General features: G+C 44.7%; 1 protein-coding gene across 1 annotated transcript; it reads left to right on the top strand.

The window, feature by feature from the left end:
* Positions 1-1,371: 1,371 nt before the first annotated feature.
* Positions 1,372-23,030, top strand: slc30a2 (solute carrier family 30 member 2). The gene is made up of 8 exons (XM_020932294.1): positions 1,372-1,439; positions 11,158-11,372; positions 12,229-12,375; positions 14,356-14,509; positions 14,878-15,127; positions 22,198-22,303; positions 22,673-22,807; positions 22,885-23,030. Exons 1-8 carry the CDS (start codon positions 1,372-1,374, stop codon positions 23,028-23,030), a joined length of 1,221 nt encoding a protein of 406 aa, XP_020787953.1.
* The last annotated feature ends 269 nt before the right edge of the window (positions 23,031-23,299 follow it).

Here is a 23,299-nt window from a genome sequence, read left to right as displayed (position 1 = left end):
AACATTTGTGTTTGTGTCAAAGCTGCGGGTCTCAGGCCTCTGACTGTCCCACACACCAAGAAAATAAACAATTAAACTCTAAATATTCACTGCACACACGACAATAAAATATAATAAAACCAAAAACTTTCACGTGATAAAAAAAAACAAAAAACGCACAGATCCTCAGACTCCGGCTCGTTTGTCCATGTCCATGTTTTACGCGCGGGAGGAGATGAGGAGACGAGGAGATGAGGAGATGAGGAGATAAGGAGACGAGGAGACGAGGAGACGAGGAGACCACCTTAACCCCGAGTGTCCACATGTCCTTATGTCCCCGGGACAGTCCCAGTCCTGAGTCTGTGTCTCTGTCCCTGCAGATTTACACAAAACCACTGATTTGTCTCAGTTTTATACAGAAATGTCCCAGTGTCTCTGTTCTGGACAAATCTGATCCTGGAACAGTGAAGAGACAAAAACTGATATTTGTTTGGGTAAAATACAGAAAATCTGATTCAAAACGACAAAACACAAAGGAAATGTGACTAAAGTGCTTCATGTTTGTCTGAGTGCAGAATTATTTTCTTTAATTAAACTCGTTTCACAGTTAGGGTTAGGGTTAGGGTTATGGACATGGACATGAACATGGACATGAACATGAACATGAACATGGACATGAACATGGACATGAACATGGACATGAATATGGACATGAACATGAACATGGACATGAACATGAACATGAACATGGACATGAACATGGACATGAACATGAACATGACATGAACATGAACATGCTGCAGGTTGTTCCAACACGATGGAGATTTGGTCCTTAAGACGAGAATAAATTAAATTATAAATAAAATAAAATAAAATAAAAATTATCTTTTCTTTGACCGTTTAGTCCCGGACCGCGGTGATAATCCAATAAAAAAACAAAAGTTTATTTCCATTTTGTAACATTTCAGGCATTTTCATCAAATAATAATTAAGACACTAAACATTTACGCGAGTTAAACAAACGTGACCAACATTTTACGCACGGCACGTGACGCACGGGACGTCGCTGCAGTGGCCGTTCCTCTCTCTCTTTCTCTCTTTCTCTCTTTCTCTCTTCCTTCTCTCCTCCCGGGACGGTGCTTGTCCCAGTCCGCCGCAGAGCTCCTCCCGCTCGGCCGCAGCTCCAGACCCGCGCCGCTGTTCCGCTCCGCCGCTCGCCCGAAGCGAAGCCCCGTCCCCGGCTGCACCTCCCGGACGCACCGCGACCATGAACCGGACCCAGGCCCCGTGACTTTTATGACTTTACTCCAACTGAACTCCACATTTTAAACATTGATTTGATTGTGAAGAAGAAGAATCGTTTTATTTTGGGGCTGAGGCGCAGGACGGAACATGGAGAAAGAATCAACGCACCTGATCCACGAGAAAAGCGCCAGAATGTACTCGCTCAAACTGCAGAGGTCAGACACTTTAACCATTATTATTTATATTTATGAACAAAAAAACATTCTAAAGTTCACAATTTCCCACAAAGTGTTGAGCAAAAATAAAACATTCTAATTCAAGTGAACCGGTTTGTGGTTTTTGGTGGAATTAAAAAGTGCAGTAAATGTTTGTGGCTCCTGCACATTTAATTTAATACGAATTATAAAAAAATCTTCTTGAATTTACGCTGAGTGTGCAGAAAAACCTGCGGGATTTATAAATATAAATATAAAAATAAATATAAAAATAAATAAAATAAAAGGAGGGTCTGAAATTTCACTGTCACCAAAACAGAACAGAATTTACTGTCTGAAATAAAACTGACAATAATCCTGATACTACTACTACTACTACTACTACTACTACTACTACTACTACTACTACTACTACTGCTAATAATAATAATAATAATAATAATAATAATAATAATAATAATAATAGTAGTAATAATCGGTTCATAAATGCTTTTAGATTTGAACAAACTGGGGCTCGTTTTGTCATATATAAAATAATTTTATCTTCATTTTTATTGCAAGTGTTGATTTCTCTTTGTACAATTCAAACATATATTTTTTTAACATCTCAGTTTCTATTTTCACCTCATAATATTGTATAATATTATTATTATTATTGTGTGTTAATTAATTAAGCATTTTGCAGCTTCACCTCAGGCCTGTTTTAACTGGAGACAAGTGAAGTGCACTGGACAAGACACTGCATCCTCCTCCTCTTCCTCTTCCTCTTCCTCTCCTCCTCTCCTCTTCCTCTCCTCCTCTCTCCTCTCCTCCTCTCCTCTTCCTCTTCTCCTCTCCTCTTCCTCTCCTTCTCTTCCTCTTCCTCCTCTCCTCTTCCTCTCCTTCTCTTCCTCTTCCTCTCCTCCTCTTCCTCTTCCTCCTCTCCTCTTCTCTTCCTCTGCTCTCACACAAACTTCTTTTCCTCTTTCGTTATATTTCTTCCTCTCGGCCTCTTGTTTCAGCTCCATCCTCTTCATCCTTAAATATCCCCGTCTTTCTCTCTCTCTCTCTCCTTCTCTTCTCTTTTCCTCCAGGTGTTTTAAAGTCTTCCTCTCTCTCTCCTCCGTCTCTCTTCTCGTCTTCTCTCCCTCCTCCTCCTCCTCCTCTCTTCGCGCTCGTGTCTTTCTCGGGGTTGTTTTTAAGTGTACAGACTAATCCATTTCTCGCTCGGGTGAGTTCTGGACGTTTCTCGTGACAGATGCTGCGAGCTTCACTGAGCTAAAGCGAAAACACTAAAACGATCAGACGAGCCACGGTAACAGTAACGGTAACGTCAATGTTCATGTCAACGCCAACGCCCACGCCAATGCCAACGCCAACGTCCAACGGTAATGCCGACGCCAACGTCCACGCCAACGGTAACGCCGACGCCAACGCCAATCGCAACGCCAACACCAACGCCAACGTCCACACCAACGTCCACGCCAACACCAACGCCAACGTCCACGCCAACGCACGCCAACGTCCACGTCAACACCACGCCAACACCAACGCCAACGTCCACCAACACCAACGCCAACGTCCACGCCAACGGCAACGCCAACGTCCACGTCAACACCAACGCCAACACCAACGCCAACACCAACGTCCACACCAACGCCAACGTCCACGCCAACGCCAACGTCCACACCAACGTCCACGCCAACACCAACGCCAACACCAACGCCAACACCAACGTCCACACCAACGCCAACGTCCACGCCAACGCCAACGTCCACACCAACGTCCACGCCAACACCAACGCCCACGCCAACGCCAACGCCAACGCCAACACCAACGCCAACACCAACAACGCCAACGTCCACGTCAACACCAACGCCAACACCAACACCAACGCCAACACCAACACCAACGCCAACACCAACGCCAACGTCCACGCCAACGCCAACGTCCACACCAACGTCCACGCCAACACCAACGCCCACGCCAACGGCAACGCCAACGGCAACGCCAACGTCCACGTCAACACCAACGCCAACACCAACACCAACGCCAACACCAACCAACACCAACGCCAACACCAACGCCAACACCAACACCAACACCAACGTCCACACCAACGCCAACACCAACGCCAACACCAACACCAACGCCAACACCAACACCAACACCAACGCCAACGCCACACTAACACCAACACAACACCAACGCCAACACCAACACCAACACCAACACAAACGCCAACACCAACACACACAACGCCAACGCCAACACCAACACCAACAACACCAACACCAACACCAACACCAACACCAACACCAACACCAACACCAACACCAACACCAACACCACGCCAACGCCAACACCAACACCAACACCAACACCAACGCCAACACCAACGCCAACACCAACACCAACACCAACCACCAACGCCACGCCAACACCAACACCAACACCAACGCCAACACCAACACGCCAACACCAACACCAACAACACCAACACCAACACCAACACCAACACCAACACCAACACCAACGCCAACACCAACAACACCACACCCAACACCAACACCAACGTCCACACTAACGCCAACACCAACACCAACACCAACACCAACGCCGTGACAGGACAAAGACACGGGATCAGGAGTGTAAATCTGAGCTCATTATCACCGGACTGAGGGAGACGAGGGCGAAGGAGGAGAGAGATGGAGGGATGAAGGAGAGAGATGGAGGGATGAAGGAGAGAGATGAGATGGAGGAGATGGAGGGATGAAGGAGAGAGATGGAGGGATGAAGGAGAGAGATGGAGGGATGGAGGAGAGAGATGGAGGGATGGAGGAGAGAGATGGAGGGATGAAGGAGAGAGATGGAGGGAGAGATGGAGGGATGAAGGAGAGAGATGGAGGGATGGAGGAGAGAGATGGAGGGATGAGAGAGAGATGGAGGGATGAAGGAGAGAGATGGAGGGATGAGGACAGACAGAGAGATGGAGGGATGAAGAGAGAGATGGAGGGATGAAGGAGAGAGATGGAGGGATGGAGGAGAGAGATGGAGGATGAAGAGAGAGATGGAGGGATGGAGAGATGAGGAGAGACAGAGAGATGGAGGGATGAGGACAGACAGAGAGATGGAGGGATGAAGGAGAGAGATGGAGGGATGGAGGAGAGATGAGGGAGAGGGAGAGATGGAGGGATGGAGGAGAGAGATGGAGGAATGGAGGAGAGAGATGGAGGGATGAGGAGAGAGAGGAGGGATGGAGGAGAGAGATGGAGGGATGAAGGAGAGAGATGGAGGGATGAAGGAGAGAGATGGAGGGATGAAGAGAGAGATGGAGGGATGAAGAGAGAGATGGAGGGATGAAGGAGAGAGATGGAGGGATGGAGGAGAGATGGAGGGATGAAGGAGAGAGATGGAGGGATGAGGAGAGAGATGGAGGATGGAGGACAGAGAGATGGAGGGATGGAGGAGAGAGATGGAGGAATGAAGGAGAGAGATGGAGGATGAAGAGAGAGATGGAGGGATGAGGACAGAGAGAGAGATGGAGGGATGAGGACAGACAGAGAGATGGAGGGATGAGGACAGAGAGAGAGATGGAGGGATGAAGGAGAGAGATGGAGGGATGAAGGAGAGAGATGGAGGGATGAAGGAGAGAGATGGAGGGATGGAGGAGAGAGATGGAGGGATGGAGGAGAGAGATGGAGGGATGGAGGAGAGAGATGGAGGGATGAAGGAGAGAGATGGAGGGATGAGGACAGACAGAGAGATGGAGGGATGAGGAGAGAGATGAGATGGAGAGAGATGGAAGAGAAGAGGAGGATGAAGGAGAGAGATGGAGGAGAGAGAGAGATGGAGGGATGAAGGAGAGAGATGGAGTGAGAGACGGGGGAGAGTTTTTTTCGTTTCCTGGTCACACACACCTGGAGTTGTGTTTTGTGTTTTTGTGTTTTGTGTTTTTGTGTTTTTGTGTTTTTGTGTTTTTGTTTTTTGTGTTTTTTTTGTGTTTTTTGTGTTTTTGTGTTTTTGTGTTTTGTGTTTTTGTGTTTTTGTGTTTTTGTGTTTTGTTTTGTTTTTGTGTTTTTGTGTTTTTGTGTTTTGTGTTTTTGTTTTGTTTTTTGTTTTTGTGTTTTGTGTTTTTGTGTTTTTGTGTTTTGTGTTTTTGTTTTTGTGTTTGTGTTTTGTGTTTTGTGTGTTTTGTGTTTTGTGTTTTGTGTTTTGTGTTTTTGTGTTTTTGTGTTTTTGTGTTTTTGTGTTTTTGTGTTTTTGTGTTTTTGTGTTTTTGTGTTTTGTGTTTTGTGTTTTTGTGTTTTTGTTTTTGTGTTTTTGTGTTTTGTGTTTTTGTGTTTTTGTGTTTTGTGTTTTTGTGTTTTTGTGTTTTGTGTTTTTTTTTTGTGTTTTTGTGTTTTTGTGTTTTTGTGTTTTTGTGTTTTGTGTTTTTGTGTTTTGTGTTTTTGTGTTTTGTGTTTTGTGTTTTTGTGTTTTTGTGTGTGTTTTTGTGTTTTGTGTTTTTGTGTGTTTTTGTGTTTTTGTGTTTTTGTGTTTTGTGTGTGTTTTTGTGTTTTTGTGTTTTGTTTTTGTGTTTTTGTGTTTTTGTGTTTTTGTGTTTTTGTGTTTTTGTGTTTTGTGTTTTTGTGTTTTTGTGTTTTGTGTTTTTGTGTTTTGTGTTTTGTGTTTTGTGTTTTTGTGTTTTTGTGTTTTTGTGTTTTGTGTTTTGTGTTTTTGTTTTTGTGTTTTTGTGTTTTTGTGTTTTGTTTTTGTGTTTTTGTGTTTTGTGTTTTGTGTTTTGTGTTTTGTGTTTTGTGTTTTGTGTTTTTGTGTTTTTGTGTTTTTGTGTTTTTGTTTTGTTTTTGTGTTTTGTGTTTTTGTGTTTTGTGTTTTTGTATTTTTGTGTTTTGTTTCTTTCACATGTTTCAGACACAAACCTTCACATTTACACAGAATTTTTCTCTCAGACTGAAAACACTCTGTTCCACCTCGTGATGTCATCATGTGGCACAGGTGGGGACTTGTGAGTCGTCACTTGGACTCGACTCAGACTTGAGTCAGTATTTTTAGGACTTGAGACTTGACTTGATAAAATGGACTAAGACTTGAGGCCTGTGACTTGAGACGACTCGATGTTTTTCCTAAAAATACATGTTTTTATAAAATACTTTTCTTCACTCTCCTTGAGGTCACGAGTAAAAACCTGAAGGACCAGGTCCACGATACAAGAGACACAGATGAGTTTCCTCCGCAGGGCGTCCGGGCGTCTCCCTTAGAGACAGAGGTCGGAGCTCGGAGTAGAGCCGCTGCTCCTCCACGTGGAGAGGAGCGTCTGAGGGGAGGAGCTCGGAGTAGAGCCGCTGCTCCTCCACGTGGAGAGGAGCGTCTGAGGGGAGGACGTCTGTTCTGACGTCTCCTGGACGTGTCCCTCAGGAGGTGTTCATGTCCCACCAGGAGGAGGAAGACCCAGGACACACTGGAGGGACCATGTCTCTGGACTGGACTGGGAACACCTCAGGTCCCACTGGAGGAGCTGGAGGAAGTGTCTGGGGTGAAGGAAGTCTGGGAGTCTCTGTTCAGACTGATGCTCCGAGACCCGACCCCAGAGAAGAAGAAGAACATGAAGAACATGGATTTTTCTCTTTACAGTCGATAAATGCGACACATTTTACAAGAACAAAGTGGAACATGTCGCTCCCACTTCTGCTGGAACTGAAGTACTCTGATACTCAAAAGTACTACAGTAATACACAGTAATACACAGTAATACACAGTAAATCAGAGGGAACTACACAGAACCTGATCATTGATACACAGAACCTTCCAGTTCAGTTCAGACAAAATATCTGTTATTTATCTTTTAAATAAATACTCAAATAAATAAATAAATAAACCAGGACTTTTTAAGAAGAATTTAGTTTAAAATTCATATAAATGCAAAAGTCTGTGTCTGGTTCTTTGGTTTAAAGACTTGAAATGACTTGAAGCTCAAAGCAGACGACTTGGACTTGACTTGGACTCATATAACTCTGGATTTGGATTAAACTGGAACTTTGGTCCAGTTTTACTTCATGAACATTTACACAAATGTTAAATTCATTCTAGAACAGAGTGACTCAGATAAACTCTGAGGAAATGTTCAAATGACTCTGTCAGAGTTCATTTTAAAACTACATTTTTTGCTGCGTGGAGAAGGAGAGAAAGAGACGCAGGGTGAAAGAGAGGGATGAAATAAAATAAAATAAAGCATAAACTAAATAAAAAACCATGTCAATAAAAAAAACACAAAAATGATCAAATAGAAAAACAGCAAATAAAATCAATAAAACCCAGAGTCAGAGTCACTCTGGTCTGAGTGTTGTTTTTGGGATGATAAATTGTCTCTGTCAATCAGAACATTTTTAAAATCAGCTCTAAAATAAAGGAGGAGAAAACAGGTGGGATGTTTCTGTTTGACGTGAGCAGGTTTAAAGACGAACGATATTTATGATGAAACTGTCGAAAAAGAAAAACACCGAGTCACAGAGTGACGGACTTTTCACTTTCTGAGACTTTTCACTTTGACATGTTTGAAATAAATGATAAAAATTCAGCTTTAAACTTTGTCACCATAAAACATTTTGCAATTTGATTTGTAAAACAAAACTTACAAACAAAATCTGTGATAAAATTTACAAACAGAACTTGAATCGTCCCCGAGAACGTCGTGGAAATTTAGTTTAGACGAAAAAAACAAACTGATCAGATCCACAGACGAATTTTACAACATTTATCCCAAATTAAACTGACGAACAGAAGGAAACATGAACAGAACTGCACCTGCCCCTGCCCCTGTCTGTGCTCCTGTCTGTGCTCCTGTCTGTGCTCCTGTCTCTCCTGTCCTGTCTGTGCTCCTGTCTCTCCTGTCCCTGTCTGTGCTCCTGTCTCTCCTGTCGTCTGTTTCTCCTGTCGTCTGTTTCTCCTGTCGTCTGTTTCTCTTTTCGTCTGTGGTTTGTAGTTTGTAGATTTCAGGCTTGAGTTTTGCGGAGTTTTTGTGTCCTGACCTCAGATCCTCTTCTCTCTCTTCTCTTTCCTCTCTCTCTTCTCTCTCTCTCTCTCTTTTCTCTCTCTCTCTCTTCTCTCTTCTCTTTCTTCTCTCTCGTTCCCCTCTTTTCTCTCTTTTCTCTCTCGTCTGTCAGAGCGTCACATTAAAGCTCCACTGTGTCACTTTCCTGGTGGACAGTGTCACTGTGTCCGAGTCTTTATGAACGACGAGTTTTTAGACGATCATCACATCCACAAAAACACGTCCACCCCCGACCAGGACCGGGACCAGGACCAGGACCAGAGACCAGAGACCAGAGACCAGGACCAGAGACTGGACCAGGGATCAGAGCAGAACCAGACCAGAGACCTTCGACACACCACTTTAACTCTGCTCCTCAGGAAACCAGAAACCAAACTAGGACCAAAGACTGGACCAGAGACCAGAGTTTAGACCTGGTTCAATAAAAACACAGTGGCATTTCACACTGAGGCTGAGGGTTTATTTCTCTGAGAACGGTTCATTTTCAAACACAACTCTGACCTGGTTCAGTCCTGGTTTAGTCCTAGTTTAGTCCTGGTTTAGACCTGGTTTAGTCCTGGTCTTTGTCTGGTTTTATTCTTCTGTGTTTGGGAGATAATATTGATTTCAGACACAGAGATTATCTCCAGAAAATAAATCAGACAGAACGTGGCTCCAGAGAAGAACCGTTTAAAGATGAGATCTCCTCCTCCTCCTCAGACTGAATGAATGTGGTTCCAGAGGTTTAGTCCTGGTTCAGTCCTGGTTTAGTCCTGGTTTAGTCCTGGTTCAGTCCTGGTTTAGTCCTGGTTTAGTCCTGGTTTAGTCCTGGTTTAGTCCTGGTTCAGTCCTGGTTCAGTCCTGGTTCAGTCAAGTTTAGTCCTGGTTCAGTCCTGGTTTAGTCCTGGTTCAGTCCTGGTTTAGTCCTGGTTTAGTCCTGGTTCAGTCCTGGTTAGTCCTGGTTTTAGTCCTGGTTCAGTCTAGTTTAGTCCTGGTTTAGTCCTGTTTAGTCCTGGTTCAGTCCTGGTTAGTCAGTCTGGTTTAGTCCTGGTTCAGTCCTGGTTCAGTCTGGTTCAGTTTAGTCCTGGTTCAGTCCTGGTTTAGTCCTGGTTCAGTCTAGTTTAGTCCTGGTTCAGTCCTGGTTTAGTCCTGGTTTAGTCCTGGTTCAGTCCTGGTTCAGTCTAGTTTAGTCCTGGTTCAGTCCTGGTTTAGTCCTGGTTCAGTCCTAGTTCAGTCCTGGTTCAGTCCTGGTTTAGTCCTGGTTTAGTCCTGGTTCAGTCTAGTTTAGTCCTGGTTCAGTCTAGTTTAGTCCTGGTTTAGTCCTGGTTTAGTTCTGGTTTAGTCCTGGTTTAGTCTGGGTCTGGGTCCCAGGGGAGGAGTCTCTCTGTGGGTGTGAGTCGGTGATAAAGTCTCTCTGGACCTGAGCGTCTGGAGGAGGAGGAGGAGGAGGAGGAGGTTTATCTGCTGCACACGGACCATTACCCCCATCATCATCATCATCATCATCATCATCATCATCGAGACGCCCCGGGAGACGAAGAGGAGGAGGAGGAGGAGGAGGAGGGAGGACGAAGAGGAGGAGGGAGGAGGAGGGAGGAGGGAGAGGAGGAGGAGGAGGAGGAGGAGGAGGAGGAGGAGGAGGAGGAGGAGGAGGAGGGGGAGGAGGAGGGAGGAGAGAGGAGGAGGGAGGAGGAGGAGGAGGAGGAGGAGGAGGAGGAGGAGGAGGAGGAGGAGGAGGAGGAGGAGGAGGAGGAGGAGAGGAGGAGGAGGGAGGAGGAGGAGGAGGAGGAGGAGGAGGAGGAGGAGGAGGAGGAGAGGAGGAGAGGGAGGAGGAGAGACGAGAGGAGGAGGAGGAGGAGGAGCGAGCGCAGAGAGAGAAAAGCTGAGTCAGCAGCTGCTGCTCCTCGTGAACGACACAGTTTTATTTTTTATTTCAGTGTTTTACAAAAAAAAAAAAACTCGGACGATCATTTGTTTCTTCAGATTTTTAAACGTCGATGAAATATCTCACGGTGAATTTTTTAACTCTGAAAAAACATGTTTGAATAATTTTGATTCTGGACGTCAGTTTATGAAATTAATTATACAATTTCAATTGTACATTTTCAAAAGGTTTAAAACAAATACATTTTTAAATATTCAGCACAAATGTTTTCCTCAAATTCAACAGACAAAATTAGAGAGTAAAAGAGAGTAAAATTCAGAGAGTAAAATTCAGAGAGTAAAATTTGCAGCAGAGATCCAGCCGCGGCGGCAGAATCGTTTTGGATCTGATCTGACTCAGAAACAAACAGGAAATGTTTGAGCGAAGCGTGAATCTGATTGGTCAGAATTCTCCTCATTAAAACCTCAAACTCCGCCCACAAATGAGAACCATTAGGAAACAGCCTCTGTCACTTAAACCCAGAAAATAAGTAAAAAACAAAAGTTTATTTTTATATTTACAAAACATTTACATTTTTGTCGTATCATTTTATTTTGTTTATTTATTATTTATCGTCTGAAAATAAATCTTACAAAAAACTGATGCAAAAAACAACTGAGGACTGTGATATAAGATTATAATATATGCACCTGTCTGCTCCTGTCTCACCTGTCTGCACCTGTCTGCACCTGTCTGCTCCTGTCTCACCTGTCTGCACCTGTCTGCTCCTGTCTGCTCCTGTCTTACACCTGTCTCACCTGTCTTACACCTGTCTCTCTCCTCAGCTCCTTCCCGGACTCGAAGTCAGAGTTCGGGGACTTCTCTCTGTCGAACGGGGCCATGGAGCTGAAACGGCAGGTGCGGCAGGTGCAGAGTCACTGTCACCGTCACCTGTCGCACCTGTCGCACCTGGACGACGCAGCAGAAAAACTCCAGGCCAAAAACAAACTGGTGATCGCCTCCGGAGTGTGTCTGGTCTTCATGATCGGAGAGGTCATAGGTAACGCACAACAGACGCACAACAGACGCACAACAGACGCACAACAGACACATACACTACAGACGCACAACAGATGCACAACAGACGCACAACAGACACACACACAACAGACGCACAACAGACGCACAACAGACACATACACAACAGACGCACAACAGACGCACAACAGACACATACACTACAGACGCACAACAGACACACAACAGACGCACAACAGACACACTACAGACGCACAACAGACGCACAACAGACGCACAACAGACACATACACTACAGACGCACAACAGACGCACAACAGACACAACAGCACAACAGACACATACAGACACAACAGACACACAACAGACGCACAACAGACACACTACAGACGCACAACAGACGCACAACAGACGCACAACACACACATCTCTTTTTCTCTTTAGTTCAGTCGAGTTTAATAAATAAACTCCAGGACTGAAATGTTCCAGGTGATTCAGGTGAAGGTGAAGTGTGGAGTTTAAAAACACAGTGGAGCACTTCCTGTATCACCACATGATGACATCACCAGGTGGAACAGAGTGTTTTCAGTTTGGTTTGTGTGTTAAACATGTTAATGTAACAAAACGCGACTCCAGGTCTGTGTGACGAGGAAACGACAGCAGAGCAGAGGATTATGGGAGACTGAGTCTCAGACGACAGCGTCAGATTCACTCTAAATATTCTGTTTTTTGTGTTTTTATTGGACGTGTTTTGCTAAATCGAGATTCTTCTCAGATCTTTTCTCACGTTCTCCTCGTTTCTTCTGGTCGTTTCTTCTCGTCTGAAGTCGTACTTGGTGGACGCTAGAGTGACCTTTGACCTTTGACCTTGTGTGCAGGGGGGTACCTGGCCCACAGTTTGGCCATCATGACGGACGCCGCTCACCTGCTCACGGACTTCGGCAGCATGATGGTGTCTCTGTTCTCCCTGTGGATCTCGTCCAGAGCCCCCACCAAGACAGTGACCTACGGGTGGCACCGCTCAGGTCAGGACCAGCACCCGCACCTACACCAGCACCTGCACCCACACCAGCACCCACACCTACACCTGCACCCGCACCCACACCAGCACCCACACCAGCACCTGCACCTACACCAGCACCCACACCCGCACCTACACCAGCACCTGCACCCACACCTGCACCAGCACCTGCACCCACACCTGCACCCACACCTACACCAAGACCCACACCAGCACCCACACCCGCACCAGCACCCGCACCTACACCTGCACCCGCACCCACACCTGCACCCACACCTACACCAGCACCCACACCCGCACCAGCACCTGCACCCACACCCGCACCCACACCGCACCACACCACCCACACCTACACCAAGACCCACACCAGCACCCACACCCGCACCAGCACCCGCACCTACACCTGCACCCGCACCCACACCTGCACCCACACCTACACCAGCACCCACACCCGCACCACACCCGCACCTACACCAGCACCTGCACCCAGCACCAGCACCTGCACCCGCACCACACCAGCACCCACAGCACCCACACCACTGCACCCACACCAGCACCTGCACCCACCCTACACCAAGACCCACACCAGCACCCACACCACACCAGCACCTGCACCCACCACCCGCACCAGCACCCGCACCCACACCAGCACCCACACCAGCACCCACACCTACACCAGCACCCACACCCACACCAGCACCCGCACCCACACCAGCACCCACACCACACCCGCACCCACACCCACACCTGCACCCACACCCACACCAGCACCCAGCACCCCACCACCACCCGCACCTACACCTGCACCCGCACCCACACCAGCACCCACAGAACCCACACCTGCACCCTCACAAACATGAGAAGTGGGTGTGGTTCTGGTGGAGCACAGCGCCCTCTGCAGTTATGTTCTTAGGTTCATTTTTTCAGACCCAGAGTTTGTTTTCAGACCTGACACTGCACTGCTCCCTACGCTCTTCCTCAGAACCAAACAGAAAACTCAGACAATTACTCGTCCACCCAAAACAGAAAACAGAACAAAAATGTAACGTCATTCACAAAATACCTGCAATAAAACACTCGTCGAGGAAACAGGGAGTGACTTCAGTCCACGAAAAAAAGAACATGGGACAAAACGTGAGAAGGAAACAGCGAAGATTAAAATCGTCCGTTTATGATTTTGTAAAAGAGAGAAGCAGATTCTGGACGGGGACAACACAAACATCATCACTGGATTAAAGAGGAAATCAAAATACAGAAATGTGCCCACGGGACGATAAACCAGGACGAGGGTCTTTACTCCTCTCACACTCCTGCATTCTGTCCTGAGGAAGTGAAACTGCAGGTGGCGCTGTCGTCCTGACTCCACCGAGACCAAGACACAGACAAAAACTGTTTATGTCAACTGAGCCACACCACACTGAAACATCACCAGACGAAGACCAAGACTCTGAGGAAAACTCTGAGGAAAACTCTGAGGAAACTCTGAGGGAAACTCTGAGGAAGAGGAGCAGGGAATAGAACAAACTCTCAGGAGAAAAACAAACTCTGGGTCTGAAAAAAGAACGTAGAACATAAATTATCAGAAGATCAAATGAACCTGTTTGGACGATAGCGCCTCTGCAGTTTGATTTTATTTAGAAACAAATCAGTGGCTCAGTGATTATTTAGGCGTTTTTAGACCTGGTGGATCCAAGATTCAGGCCTGAAGGTTTAGATCTGATCATCTTTAATTTTACCTTTTATTTTGATACGATCATAAACGATACATTTTCTTTGTCACTATTATTAGTTTGTACGACCATAACACAGAACAATACAAAAAAAGAGAAAGAAATTGGGATAAAATTATATTTATTATGCTTAGTGTGTAAATTATTTTGCTATAAATAAATATTTGTAAAGTTTCATGATCCCTGTAGAGATCCTGCTGCTCTGGTGTGTGTTTGTTTTGACCCTGTGTTCTTGCGCCCCCTGCTGGCTGTAGAGATCCTGGGCGCCTTCATCTCGGTCGTGTCCATCTGGGTGGTGACCGGGGCCCTCGTTTATTTGGCGATCGAGAGAATCGTGAGAAACGACTACGACATAAACGGACACGTGATGCTCGTGACGTCGGGCTGCGCCGTCATCGTCAACATCATGTGAGTCCAGAAACCAGGACTAAACCAGGACTGAACCAGGACTAAACCAGGACTAAACCAGGACTAAACCAGGACTGAACCAGGACTGAACCTGAACTAAACCAGGACTAAACCAGGACTAAACCAGGTCTCTAAAAACCAGGACTAAACCAGGACTGAACCTGAACTAAACCGAACTAAACCAGGACTAAACCAGGACTGAACCTGAACTAAACCAGGACTGACCCAGGACTAAACCAGGACTGAACCTGAACTAAACCAGGACTGAACCTGAACTAAACCAGGACTAAACCAGGACTAAACCAGGACTGAACCTGAACTAAACCAGGACTGACCCAGGACTAAACCAGGACTCGTTGTGTCTGCAGTATGGCGTACATCTTGCATCACTCCACCTCGTTCCACGCTCACGGTTCCGGGTATCACCAGATCGATGAGAACGGCCAGAGCCCCGCCCCCGTGCACACAGGCCACGCCCCCTCGCTGCTGGGAGGCCACGCCCCCTCGCTGCTGAGCGGTCACAGTAACACGAGCGTCCGCGCCGCCTTCATCCACGTGTTAGGAGATCTGCTCCAGAGCGTCGGGGTCATGGTGGCCGCCGTCATCATCTACTTCAGGGTACGACGAGTACACGACTACTGAAGTACAACTGTAGTACTACTACAGTACTACTACTATCATCTATTTCAGGGTACAACGAGTACATGACTACTGAAGTACTACTGTAGTACTACTACAGTACTACTACTATCATCTACTTCAGGGTACGACGAGTACATGACTACTGTAGTACTACTGTAGTACTACTACAGTACTACTACTATTATCTACTTCAGGGTACAACGAGTACATGACTACTGTAGTACTACTGTAGTACTACTACAGTACTACTACTATTATCTACTTCAGGGTACAACGAGTACATGACTACTGTAGTACTACTGTAGTACTACTACAGTACTACTACTATTATCTACTTCAGGGTACGACGAGTACACGACTACTGAAGTACTACTGTAGTACTACTACAGTACTACTACTATCATCTACTTCAGGGTACAACAAGTACTGACTACTGTAGTACTACTGTAGTACTACTACAGTACTACTACTACTACTTCAGGGTACAACGAGTACTGACTACTGAGTACTACTGTAGTACTACTACGACTACTCTACATCTATTCAGTACTAACGAGTACTGACTACTGAAGTACTACTGTAGTACTACTACAGTACTACTACTATCATCTACTTCAGGGTATGACAAGTACACTACTACTGTAGTACTACTGTAGTACTACTACAGTACTACTACTATTATCTACTTCAGGTACGACGAGTACTGTTACTGTACTACTGTAGTACTACTACAGTACTACTACTATTATCTACTTCAGGGTACGACGAGTACACGACTACTGAAGTACTACTGTAGTACTACTACAGTACTACTACTATCATCTACTTCAGGGTACAATGAGTACACGACTTTATACTACACTACTGTAGTACTACTGTAGTACTACAGTACTACTGTAGTTATTCTATTGAATCTTCATCCTGACGTCTCTGTTCTCTTTTGTTTTGTTTCATTCACATGTTTGACACAAACCTGCACATTTAACACGAGTTTTTCTCTCAAACTGAAAACACTCTGTTCCACCTCGTGATGTCATCATGTGGTGATACAGGAAGTGCTCCACTGTGTTTTTAAACTTCAGTCCTGGAGTCGTTGATCTCGTCTGAACTAAAGAGAAAAGGAGCTGTTCACTTGATGACATCACAAGGTGGAACAGAGTGGAACAGAGAAACAAACAAACATGACTGCAGCTCTGAGTGTGACCAGGAACAACAGAACAACACAACAACACAACAACACGAACAACACAACAACACAGACAACAACAGACAACAACACACAACAACACGACAACACAACAACACAGAACAACACAACAACAACAACAAACAACACGAACAACACAACAACAACAACACAACACAACAACAACAGAACAACAGAACAAACAACACAACACACACAACAACAACACGACAACACAACAACACAACAACAACAACAACACAGAACAACACAACAACAGAACAACACGACACAACACACACAACACACAACAACAACACAACAACACAACAACACACAACAACACAGAACAACAACAACAACAAACAACACGAACAACACAACAACACAACAACAGAACAACACAAACAACACAACAACAGAACAACACGACAACAAACAACAGAACAAACAACAAACAAAACAACACAACAACAGAACAACACAACAACACAACAACAGAACAACAACAAACAACACAACAGAACAACACAACAGAACAACACAACAACAGAACAACACAACAACAGAACAACAACACAACAGAACAACACAACAACACGACAACACACAACAACAACACAACAACACAACAACACAACAACACAAACAACACAACAACAGAACAACACAACAACAGAACAACACAACAAGAAAACAACACAACAACAAACAACAGAACAACAACAACAAACAACAACAACAAACAACAGAACAACACAACAACACGAACAACACACAACAGAACAACACACAACAACACGAACAACACACAACAGAACAACACAACAACACACACAACAACAGAACAACACAACAACACGACAACACGACAACAGACAACAGAACAACAGAACAACACAAACAACACGAACAACACAACAACACAACACAACAGAACAACACAACAACAGAAACAACACACGACAACACACAACAACACAACAACAACAACACAACACAACACAAAACACAACAGAACAACAGAACAACAGAAACAACACAAACAACAACAACAACAACACAACAACAGAACAACACAACAACAGAACAACAACAACAACAACACGAACAACAACAACAACAACACAACAACACAACAGAACAACACAAACAACAGAACACACACAACAACAACAGAACAAACAGACAACACAGACAACACAACAACACAACAACACACAACACAACACAACAACACAAACAACACAGAACAACACAACAACAACACGAAACAACAACAGACAACACGAACAACAACACAACACAACAACACAACAACACAGAACAACACAGAACAACACAGAACAACACAACAACAACAAACAACACAGAACAACAGAACAACACACAACAGAACAACACAACAACACAACAACAGAAACAACACAACAACAAACAGAACAACACAACACACAACAACACAACAACACAAACAGAAAACAACACAACAACAGACAACACAACACAGAACAACACGACAACAGAACAACACAACAACACAACAACACACAACAAACAGAACAACACAACAACACAAACAACACAGAACACAACAACAAACAACACAACAACACAACAACAGAACAACACAGAACAACACAACAACAGAACAACAACAACAACAACACGAACAACAGAAAACACAACAAACACACAACAACAAACAACACAACAACACAACAACAACAACAGAACAACACGAACAACACAACAACACAACAACACAACAACAACAAACAACAACAGAACAACACAACAACACAACAACAGAACAACACAACAACACGAACAACAGAACAACACAACAACACAACAACACAACAACAGAACAACAACAACAACAGAACAACACAACAACAGAACAACACAACAACAGAACAACACAACAACACAGAACAACACACAACAGAACAACACAACAACACAACAACACACACAACAGAACAACACAACAACACAACAACACACACAACAACAGAACAACAACAACAAACAACAACAACAACACAACAACACACAACAACACGAACAACACAACAACAGACAACACAGACAACACAACAACAGAACAACAGAACACACACACAACAACAAACAACAGACAACACAACAACAACAACAGACAACACAACAACACAACACACAACAACAACAGAACAACAGAACAACAAACACAACAACACGACAACAGAAACAACACAACAACACAACAACACGAACAACAGAACAACACAACAACACAAACAACACAACAACACAACAACACAACAACACAAACAACACAACAACAGAACAACAAACAACACAACAACACAACAAACACAAACAACACAACAACACAACAACACAACAACACAACAACACAACAACACAACAACACAAACAACAGAACAACACACAACAACAAACAACAACAACAACAGAACAACACAGACAACAGAACAACACAACAACACAACACAACAACACAACAACAGAACAACAGAACAACAACAGAACAACACAACAACACACACAACAACACAACAACACACAACAGAACAACAGAACAACACAACAGAACAACACAACAACAACAACAACAGAACAACACAACAACACGACAACACAACAACACAGACAACACAACAACAACAACAGAACAACACAACAACACAACAACAGAACAACACAACAACAAACAACAACACAACACAACAACAGAACAACAACAACAACAGAACAACAAACAACAACAACAACAACACAACAAACAGAACAACACAACAACAGAACAACAGAACAACAAACACAGACACAACACACAACAACAGAACAACAGAACAACACAACAACAGAACAACACAACAACACAACAACAGAACAACAAAACAACCAACAACACAACAACAGAACAACACAACAACAGAACAACAGAACAACACAACAACAGACAACACAACAACACAACAACAGAACATGGTTAAAGTTCACAAGAATATTTTTTGTGTTATACAGAAGCTTTAAGTAGTCAGTAAATACTTTATACTGCAGTACTCGTACACAGAGTACTTCATACTGCAGTACTCGTACACGGAGTACTTCATACTGCAGTACTCGTACACACAGTACTTCATACTGCAGTACTTGTACAGACGGGGCTCAGGTGCAGCAGGAGGTTCAGGCTCGGGGCAAAAACACAGAACAGTCTGTTCTTCATCTGCAGCACGAAGAGAAGCACGAAACGCCTCATGAAGCTCCAACATCCCACGGAACATCACACGGAACATCCCACAGAACATCCCACAGAACATCACACAGGAACATCACCACAGAACATCACACAGAACATCACACAGAACATCACACAGAACATCCCACGGAACATCACACAGAACATCACACAGAACATCACACAGAACATCACACAGAACATCACACACGGAACATCACACAGGAACATCCCACGGAACATCACACGGAACATCCCACGGAACATCACACGGAACATCACACAGAACATCACACAGAACATCCCACAGAACATCCCACAGAACATCCCACGGAACATCACACGGAACATCCCACGGAACATCACACAGAACATCACACAGAACATCACACAGAACATCACACAGAACATCACACAGAACATCCACAGAACATCACACGGAACATCACACAGAACATCACACGGAACATCACACGGAACAACACACGGAACATCACACGGAACATCACACGGAACATCACACGGAACATCACACAGAACATCACACGGAACATCACACAGAACATCACACGGAACATCACACGGAACATCACACGGAACATCACACGGAACATCACACGGAACATCACATCACACGGACATCACACGGAACATCACACAGAACATCACACGGAACATCACACGGAACATCACACGGAACATCACACGGAACTCACTCCTGGGGAACTTTAACCATGTTCTGTTGTTGTGTTGTTATGTTGTTCTGTTGTTGTGTTGTTGTTGTTGTTGTGTTGTTGTGTTGTTGTTGTTGTTCTGTTGTTGTGTTGTTGTGTTGTTATGTTGTTCTGTTGTTGTGTTGTTGTTGTTGTGTTGTTCTGTTGTTTGTGTTGTTGTTGTTGTGTTGTTGTGTTGTCGTGTTGTTGTTGTTGTGTTGTTGTGTTGTTCTGTTGTTGTGTTGTTGTTGTGTTGTCGTGTTGTGTGTTGTTGTGTGTTGTTGTGTGTTGTGTGTTGTTGTGTTGTTGTGTTGTGTTGTTCTGTTGTTGTTGTTGTTCTGTTGTTGTTGTGTTGTTGTGTTGTTGTTGTTGTTGTTCTGTTGTCGTGTTGTTGTTGTGTTGTTGTTGTTGTTGTGTTGTTGTGTTGTTGTGTTGTCGTGTTGTCTGTTGTTGTTCGTGTTGTTGTGTTGTTGTTGTTGTTGTTGTCGTGTTGTTGTCGTTGTTGTGTTGTTGTCGTGTTGTTGTTTGTTGTTGTCGTGTTGTTGTGTTGTCGTGTTGTTGTTGTTGTTGTGTTGTCGTGTTGTTGTTGTTGTTGTTGTGTTGTCGTGTTGTTGTTGTGTTGTCGTGTGTTGTTGTTGTTGTTGTTGTTGTCGTGTTGTTGTTGTTGTTGTTGTTGTCGTGTTGTTGTGTTGTTGTGTTGTTGTTGTTGTTGTCGTGTTGTTGCGTGTTGTCGTGTTGTTGTGTTGTTGTGTTGTTGTTGTGTTGTCGTGTTGTCGTGTTGTTGTGTTGTTCCTGGTCACACTTAGAGCTGGACTTGTGTTTGTTTGTTTCTTTATTCTGAGTCTGTTACATCTGCAAAACTCCAAACACTCTATTTCACCCTGTGATGTCATCAAGTGAACAGCTCCTTTTCCCTTTAGTTGAGTCGAGATCAAAACTCCAGGACTGAAATGTTCCAGGTGATTCTAGTGAAGGTGAAGTGTGGAGTTTAAAAACACAGTGGAGCACTTCCTGTTCTGTTTGAGAGACGTTGCATCCTCCATGTTCTTCTTCTTCTCTGGGGTCGGGTCTCGGAGCATCAGTCTGAACAGAAACTCCCAGACTTCCTTCACCCCAGACACTTCCTCCAGCTCCTCCAGTGGGACCTGAGGTGTTCCCAGTCCAGTCCAGAGACATGGTCCCTCCAGTGTGTCCTGGGTCTTCTCCTCCTGGTGGGACATGAACACCTCCTGAGGGACACGTCCAGGAGACGTCAGAACAGACGTCCTCCCCTCAGACGCTCCTCTCCACGTGGAGGAGCAGCGGCTCTACTCCGAGCTCCGACCTCTGTCTCTAAGGGAGACGCCCGGACGCTGCACCTGTCCACCTGTCAGTCTCACGCTGCACCTGTCCACCTGTCAATCTGCCCACGCTGCACCTGTCCACCTGTCAGTCTCTTGCTCCATCCTCACCTCGAGAACAAGACCCAGAGACACTTGAACTCATCCACTTGAGGCAGAGACTCTCCACCCGCCGAGACGACAAGACGACTTTAGTTTGAGAGAAGAACTCGTGTTGAATGTTGAAACATGTGAATGAAACAAAACACAAAAACACAAAAACACAAAATACAAAAAACACAAAACACAAAAAACACAAAACACAAAAACACAAAAACACAAAACACAAAACACAAAACACAAAACACAAAACAAAAACACAAAAACACAAAAAACACAAAAACAAAACACAAAAACACAAAAACACAAAACACAAAAACACAAAAACACAAATCCAGGTGTGTGTGACGAGGAAACGACAGAAGAACACATTATAATACATTTAAATCTTGTAGATTACTTCACTTGTCCCTGTGAAGTATTTAAAGTATTTTCTGTGTACTTTTGTATTTCAGCCGGAGTATAAAGTGGCGGACCCCATCTGTACGTTTCTGTTCTCTGCCTTCGTCCTCTGCACCACCATCACCATCCTCAGAGACGTCTTCAGGATCCTCATGGAAGGTACTGACGAGAAAATACAGAAGAATCCTACAAAACTGCAAATTTCACTGATTTGATTCAATCCGATTCTCAATTCAAAAGTTTATTGTACATTTTCTTATGAACATATGAAAAATTGTAATTATATTCTCACTCTCAATCTTCTAAAGCAATAATAATAAAATAAAAGGAAAAGTCCCAAGTTCTTCTTTAGTGAGACAAAGTTTCGTAGTTTCCTGGCCGCTCGATGGTCAGAGACGGGAGAGTTCAGCTCCTGACAGTAAAGAGGATGAAGCTCTTAGTGAGTCTGGGAACAGAACCTCCTCTACCTCCTCCCAGATGTTTTCAGGTTCTTCTCATGTTCATCAGGTTCTTGTTGTTGTTCTTCAGGTTGTCCAAAGGAGATCCAGTTTAAGTCGGTGAAGGAGGTTCTTCTGTCTGTGTCGTCGGTGAAGTCTGTTCACTGTCTGCACCTGTGGGCCCTGAGCGTCGGCCACAGCCTGGTGTCTGTGCACCTCGCTATAGGTAACACCTGCTGTAGTCCTGGTTTAGACCTGTTTTTAGACCTGGTTCTCGTCCTGACCCGGTCTCTCTCTCCTCAGACGAAGGGGCGGATCCTCAGTCTGTCCTGGACGAGGCCACAGATTTGCTCCACCACAAGTTTGGCTTCAGCAGCTCCACTGTCCAAGTGGAAACCTACAACCCCGAGATGGACCAATGCCAGGACTGTCAGGACCCACAGGACTGAACCAGGACTAGACCAGGATCAGGACTGAACCAGGGCCGAACCAGGACTGAACCAGGACCAGACCAGGACTGGACCAGGACCGGACCAGGACTGGACCAGGACCGGACCAGGACTGAACCAGGATCAGGACTGAACCAGGACCGAAATAGGACAGAACCAGGACTGGACCAAGACTGTCAGGACCCATAGGACTGAATCGGGACCAAACCAGGACTGAACCAAGACTGGACCAGGACCAGGACTGAACCAGACTCAAACCAAACTCATAC

The sequence above is a fragment of the Boleophthalmus pectinirostris genome, unplaced genomic scaffold (assembly GCF_026225935.1).
Source record: "Boleophthalmus pectinirostris isolate CB_2022bp ecotype Guang Dong unplaced genomic scaffold, ASM2622593v1 HiC_scaffold_13, whole genome shotgun sequence".
Classification (NCBI taxonomy): Eukaryota; Metazoa; Chordata; class Actinopteri; order Gobiiformes; family Gobiidae; genus Boleophthalmus; species Boleophthalmus pectinirostris.
Note: the sequence above shows the minus strand (reverse complement) of the source record. Positions and strands in the feature narration are given on the sequence as shown.